This window comes from Rhinoderma darwinii, chromosome 2 (genome assembly GCF_050947455.1).
Source record: "Rhinoderma darwinii isolate aRhiDar2 chromosome 2, aRhiDar2.hap1, whole genome shotgun sequence".
NCBI classification, from domain to species: Eukaryota; Metazoa; Chordata; class Amphibia; order Anura; family Rhinodermatidae; genus Rhinoderma; species Rhinoderma darwinii.
In genome coordinates, this window is record NC_134688.1 from 157,849,755 (window position 1) to 157,857,594 (window position 7,840).

Here is a 7,840-nt window from a genome sequence, read left to right on the forward strand (position 1 = left end):
ATGAATATTATAAATATACAGTAATGCAATTTTCAAGTATAACATGAAGCATTTTAATAGTGTACCTTGAGGCACAGCTCTACAAGACATTTTCAGAAATAACTAAAAGATCACTTTAATAGTCATCTCTGCATGCCAAATTTTATCAAGGGAATCCTAATAGTATATGAGTCATATACTCATATATACTACCTGCTGCAAGTGTGTTATTCTTTACCAGGCTGCAGTTTGGGGTTAATAATCTGAATGCTATTACAATATACCGTAGTTGTATCCTTTCAATATACGCAAACTATTACAAATACACAATTCTACACTTGTATAAGAGGACAGGGATCCCAGCAAAGTAATAATAGTGGATCATATGTGAAATAAAGCAAATGCAGAATTTCAATTCTTCAGAATGGGTAACACATCTACAGTCGCTGTATATAACATGATTATTATAGAAAGCCACTATTTACTATTCATTAACTATGGGAACTGTCTATCTCATCACTGGAAAGACTGCAGTCTATACAGGAGAAGAATGGCTGAGAATCTGATAGGCAATTATACAGCGCTTGGTGACTCCACTCCACATTTCCCTATCAGCCTTGTTCCTAGATTGAGGCAATACAATATACAGCACGTCTCACTGTGTCTCCAGGATTTCTGCTGGCAGCTGGGTCAGGGAGCTTGTGTAGAGCAGAGCCGCATGCACTATGCACAGTAGCCTGGCACAGTGTGACATCTGTAGAGCAGAACATATAGTACAGGCAGGTCACATATATAGCACATAGGGCAGGCACAGGGTAGCACATAAGGCTGTGATCCCTGCAGTGTCCCTACACCAAGGCTGCTCATTGAACATCTGTCTACAGGAGCAAGCAAGGATCCTGCTGCTGGTAATGAAAAGTTTTCTGCTAAGGGATGAGTAAAAGGGCTCTGCACCTCCATCCACTGCACTCATAGGGTCCATTGGGTTGGATGCCATTTATTTGTTATTGCAGCATCAATAAGGATCTGTGATTTATTTCTCTTTCTGATAAGAAGACGGGAATACTTTGGGAATTCCTAACATTGGATTATTAGACCTTACACCATGCTTTGGATCTGGGGACCTATGCTACTGTCACTTTGCACTGGGGCTGATGTGAAAGCTGGTAGCTGCAATGAGGTCAGACAGGCATATAGTGCTAAGGGATTCAGCATGGCCAGTGTCCCCTACCAAGAGATAGCAGGTAAGAAAAAGCTTTCATCTCCTGTCCCATCAACCAATGTATTACACCAATGTGATTGTATTTTCCCTGTGAACTTTTTCATTCCTTAACCCCTAATTGTCCTTTTGTTATTTCTCCACTAATGTCTGATCCAGTATATGGTTGATTTACATTATGGTTTCCGTAAGATACAGGTTTGCATCTGCTTTGAATGCACTTTGACATATTTAGGGGTATATTCTACAAATAGCAGCAATATACTTGTCACTAAGTAAGGGGACGCGGTTCACAAATCTCTATATAGTTGTAACTGACATGAAATGATTGCATCAAGAGCATGTATTGTGCGTATTATTGGTTCAGGGTCTAATACTCCGAGTCATCTTAGATATAATACTGTGCAGTTTATTCTAACCTTTGCTGTCAAAGCTGAAGCTGGATAGACACCTACTGCAAATAGACTGGGATGTTACATATCAAAGTGCTATAGTAATGTCCAAGACACAAATATTCTGCTTCGTTTTGGTTGGAAATATGATTTGATATACTCTGGATATAATTTGTTGTTGTGCTCCTTATATTTCAAGAATGGACTGGGCATATTAATTATATTAATATAATCTTCTATTTTTCTGAACTACTTTTCATTGGGTCCATTGCTGATAACGGACTTGAAATTCTGCTTTTGCCGTATGTTCTGTCTTCTTTACCTGACAAATTTGGATATCGCTACAGAATGACCTGTGTAATGTGTGTATTCATATAGTATAAATATCTGTAGATGGAAATTGATTCCATTGCTTATACTTCATATGTATGAACATAAGGCAGTGATATAGTAGAAATCTGAAAGTAAATTAAAAGATAATGAAGATTTATAAAAACATATTGCATCACTTTGCACATTGACAGCAGACAATGACAATGTAATATACTCCTATATTTTCACCAGATATATTGGGTGGTATAGCCTGCTGTCTCATAACACTGGTCCAAGCTACCAAGTTGGGTTTCCCTAATGTATTTGCTTTGTGTGTGTTCATCTCCAGATAATGCTGAGTTGCACTTTGGAGAGCTGCTATGCACTCTTTCAGTAATTGGGATAAACTTAGAGTTGCTGAAATGTGAATGTGATTTCCAGAAAGCCCTTACTACTGTGCATATATGTGTCAGACAAAGAATAGGCATTCTAGTTCACCAATTTCATAAATGTGATCATAAAACAGTGGTATTATCCTATGTATACGATATACTAGATTACGAACAGTACTGACTCCAGATAATGGGCATATACATCACCAAATTAAAAGCTTTAGACTACTGGTTTTTCTAAATATATTGTACATACACTGTCAGGTGACTGGAAATTTTCAGGGCCTGTGCAGGCACAAAAAACATGATAGCCTATTCAATGCATCGAATGTAGCTTAAGCCACCTTTTTGGGTGATACCTGCATTCACCTGGAGTCGGTACCAGCGTTGATGAAGCACCAGCTGACAAGAATAGGGCATTTAAGGAATTTTCCCTGCACAGCACCACCGCCGATCCAGCACTGTGCCGATAATACAACACACCTTTATTCACTTTTTCTTCACCATGGCTGGTAAGGATGGGTGCTGTGTAAGAAAGTGCTGAAGGTTTTGACCTCTATGTTTTACAGATCAGTAGGGGACCCAGTGGTTGGACTCCTCCGCTCATGAATTTATGATATATTCTGGTCGTGTATTTTAACTTTATATGATAGGAATACCTCTTAAACAAGTAATTTGTCTAATGTAAATCTTCATAGCTCTATAGATCCATTTGATAGACTTTGGAATTTGTGACTCTACCATGTCCAACCAATAGTCAATTTAACCATTTAAATAGCGAATATAAACATTGCAAAAGCAAAACACACATAATAAACTTTATTGCCTAAGAAACCTTCTGTCTATAAATGATTTATGGAAAATAAGAGAATATTTAAGAAATGGTTTTAAAACTCAGAACCAATACATTTAATAAATTAATAATGATACTCAAAGCTAGAAGCCCATTGGATGCATATTTAGGCAAAAAAAAAATATCTCATGGTTTTACCTAATGTCCTAAAAAGTGGACTAATTTTTATTATTATTTTTGAGATTTGTGATAAAAGTGACCCAAAAACGTTCTGTTTTAAGAATGCATCGCTGTACTTAACTGTCTTTAATTCTTCCATCCCAAAACACGATTACATTACTGGGTGTTTTATTAGGTATCATAAAAAACCTCTTAAAATTAGCTAAAGATATAGAATATGATCTGTGTTAAAACCCAAGTGGCACCTCCACACTCCAAATACCTTACTACCTAAATCAATTAGCACCATGGTAGCCCTTGTCAGAGTAATCCAAAGGTTAGGTGAAAGACAAATGCTTTAAAATCAGTTCACCCTCTGTTCCCAATTATAAAAGGTGACGACCGTCGGAGACAAGACACAGACACAGACAGTTCTGGGTCTTATGGAGTCTGAAGGGCATTCCTTCAGCCCCCTTCTTTTATTGTTTAGCTAAGTGGGAGAGTATTTTAGAACATCAGATCATACAACAACTATCATTCTACATCAGTTGGGTGCCGGTCACCAATCATAATATGAAATAACAACCAAAAGATAAGCAAAATATGCATACAATACTAGTATGATACATTCAGATGTGTCCCTGAAGTGGTCAAGGAGATGCTCCTAACTCCTCCTTGGGAAATTTATGCTAATGAGTTGCTTAATGCCCAAGTGGGCGTGTTTTTACTTTAGACCAAGTGGGCGTTGTACAGAGGAGTGTATTACGCTGACCAATCAGCGTCAAGCACTCCTCTCCTTTCATTTAGTCAGCGCATAGGGATCCTTTTAGATCAGTATGTGCTGTCTTATACTAACACATTATTGATCATGAATATGTTTAGACAGTGAATAGACATTCCACGGGATGTCTATTCACAATCTCTGCACTTCATTACTGTTTCTATAGTAGTTACAGCAGAGGAAGCGTAATCTCGTTGTAACCTGTCAACTACAGCGTAATCTCGCGAGATTACGCTTCCTCTGCTGTAACTACCACAGAAACAGTAACGAAGTGCAGAGATTGTGAATAGACATTACGTGGAATGTCTATTCACTGTCTAAACACTTCAGTATCGTTAGTTAATGTGTTAGATCTAAAAGGATCCCTATGCACTGACTAAATGAAAGGAGAGGAGTGCATGATGCTGATTGGTCAGCGTCATACACTCCTCTGTACAACGCCCACTTGGTCTAAAGTAAAAACACGCCCACTTGGGCATTAAGCAACTCATTAGCATAAATCTAAAATCGTGGTGAAAACAGATCGTTTTTTTAAATAAAAAGCACTGCTATCACCTACATTATAGTGCCGATCTCCTTATGTAGGAAATAGGGCACTTATAATGTGGTGACAGAGCCTCTTTAATGTAACAATTTGTTCCCAAAGCCAGTTTTATGGACTACTGTAGCTATAACTGGACCCTTGGAATTCTCCTTTTGCCAGGCATTAAGGAGTCTGTATATCTATAATATTCCTATATTTGTTACTTGCTTTGAAGCTGCTACTAAAAGGGTTTTTAAAAAAAAAATACTTTATCTCTTTTTTTAACCCTCCACCAAGCAGTTCTTTGATATATTATGCATACTTTGTACACTATTTTAGGATATAAAAATTATGTTAGGTATGTCCATTGGCGAATAGAATCACGTATTAAACAAATGCCACATGAAAATCTGTACAGTGTAGGATTTCAAATGAAGTAAATGTCAAAAATATTTGTTTGCATATGATGTATGCTACATAATTAGAAATAAAACATTGCGGAACATGAACATCAGTCTGTTTGGAGCACAATCCTTTTACAAATCGTCCACCTGACATTACTTGACATACTAGGAGCCTCACCTGATACTAAAAAAAATGTAAACATAAAAGATGAAACGATATTGACTCCAACTTCAATTGACACAACTAAACCAAAACTAGAAGAAAAGAAAATATTAAATAAAGAAATATAAAATATAGTAACTAGTAAAGAAATATAAAATAAATACGTAAAGGGAAACTGTATCGCTAAAAATGCAGTCCAATTTGTATGTACAGAGCAGGAGGAGGATCTGAGCAGATTGTTATATGTTCTTGCAGAAAAAGATTCAGTTTCTGTTGTAATTTATTCATTTAAACCTCTGTTTATTCTGGGATTAGGAGTCCAGTGGGCGGTCCTATTCAGTGATTGACAGCCTTCCACGTATGAGTATGCATACAGAGATAGCCATCAATCACTGAGTAGGACCGCCCACTCCTAAGTCCAGAATGAGCAGAGGTTTAAATGAATAAATTACAAGATATGCTGAATCTTTTGCTATAAGAATATACAGTATATCAAACTGCTCAGCTCCCTTTTGTTCTATAACATGCTATTCGCAGATTAGACTGCATTTTCAATGTGACAGGTTCCCTTAAAGGTTATTTATTAAAGAGGCTCTGTCACCACATTATAAGTGTCCTATCTCCTACATAAGGACGTGGGCGTATTTTTACTTTAGACCAAGTGGGCATTGTACAGAGGGGTGTATGACGCTGACCAATCAGCCTCATGCACTCCTCTCCATTCATTTACTCAGCGCATAGGGATCCTGCTAGATCCTTATGTGCTGTCTTATACTAACACATTAACAATACTGAAGTGTTTAGACAGTGAATAGACATTCCACGGGATGTCTATTCACAATCTCTGCACTTCGTTACTGTTTCTATGGTAGTTACAGCAGAGGAAGCGTGATCTCGTTCTAACCTGTCATTTACAGCGAGATATCGCGAGATCACGCTTCCTCTGCAGTAACTACCACAGAAACAGTAACGAAGTGCAGGGATTGTGAATAGACATCCCGTGGAATGTCTATTCACTGTCTAAACACTTCAGTATTGTTAATGTGTTAGTATAAGACAGCACATAAGGATCTAGCAGGATCCCTATGCGCTGAGTAAATGAATGGAGAGGAGTGCATGAGGCTGATTGGTCAGCGTCATACACTCCCCTGTACAACGCCCACTTGGCCTAAAGTAAAAACACGCCCACTTGGGCATTAAGACACTCATTAGCATAAATCTAAAATCGCTAATAAAGTGGTAAAAATAGATTGTTTTTTAAAAAAAATAAAAGCACTGATGTCACCTACATTATAGCGCCGATCTCCTTATGTAGGAGATAGGGCACTTATAATGTGGTGACAGAGCCTCTTTAACTTTCAATGGGACTGTAGGGACTGTAGGAACTTAGCTTAATTCGTGTATACCTTGCTCTAAAGTAAAAGTATATACTGTAACATTTACACTATTAGAATATTCACAATGGCAAAAGATAAGTCTGCTGATCTGGTTGAAGGCCATGAGCTATTGAGGCTAGTGTGTAAATGAGAACTGGGCTGAATACCAAAATGGCTATATGATAATGTGACAAAGCAATGGAGCCATGGAAAAAGATTCCAAGTGAATATCGAGTCAAGACTAAGATAATGGGAACATGGGTATTGAAATATAGTTACAAAAATAGACCAACATAAGTACATGCTTGTATGTTATGTAATCGATGAACCCAACTACCAATAGGGCCATGCACCCAGCTCAAAATAAAGGTGATTAGGATTTTTTTTTTAAGTTCCATTGACTTCAATATAATGAAATCGAGCCCAATATAGCCATTGAATAGGACATGCTGTATACAGGGTGGGCCATTTATATGGATACACCTAAATAAAATGGGAATGGTTGGTGATATTAACTTCCTGTTTGTGGCACATTAGTATATGGGAGGGGGGAAACTTTTCAAGCTGGGTGTTGACCATGGCGGCCATTTTGAAGTCGGCCATTTTGTATCCAACTTTCGTTTTTTCAATGGGAAAAGGGTCATGTGACAGATCAAATTTATCGAGAATTTCACAAGCAAAACAATGGTGTGCTTGGTTTTAACGTTACTTTATTCTTTGATGAGTTATTTACAAGTTTCTGATAAAGATAGTGGGGCCATTCTTCATCAATGGAAACCTCAAGGCCACTGGATATCTGAAATCGCTACATGATGATGTGTTTCCCTCTTTATGCACTGAAGCTGGCACGTTCCCTGAGTTTTTCCAGCAAGATGGTGCACCACCACATTATGGGTGTCAGGTCAGAGCATTCCTAGATTAACAGTTTCCTGGAGAGTGGATTGGTCGTCATGGACCAGTTGAATGGCCCCTAGGTCTCCCGATCTGACCCCCTTAGACTTTTATCTTTGGAGTCATCTGAAGGCAATTGTCTATGCTGTGAAGATACGAGATGTGCAGCAACTGAAACTACGGATACTGGAAGCCTGTGCTAGCATTTCTTCTGCGGTGTTGCTATCAGTGTGTGAAGAGTGGGAGAAGAGGGTTGCATTGACAATCCAACACAATGGGCAGCACTTTGAACACATTTTATAAGTGGTCAGAAACTTGTAAATAGCTCATGAAAGAATAAAGTAACGTTAAAACCAAGCACACCATTGTTTTTCTTGTGAAATTCTCGATAAGTTTGATGTGTTACATGACCCTCTTCCCATTGAAAAAACTAAAGTTGGATACAAAATGGCCGAC

At 38.0% G+C, this 7,840-nt stretch overlaps 1 protein-coding gene across 2 annotated transcripts in view; it reads left to right on the forward strand.

Moving 5' to 3' along the window:
- Positions 1-653: 653 nt before the first annotated feature.
- GPC6 (glypican 6) overlaps positions 654-7,840 on the forward strand; it is a 709,242-nt gene continuing 702,055 nt past the window's right edge. For both annotated transcript variants that reach the window (XM_075852383.1, XM_075852384.1), the window contains exon 1: positions 654-1,223. In XM_075852383.1, coding sequence (XP_075708498.1) covers positions 1,085-1,223 — 139 coding nt within the window. In that variant the 5' untranslated portion in view covers positions 654-1,084. The remainder of the gene's footprint in view (positions 1,224-7,840) is intronic.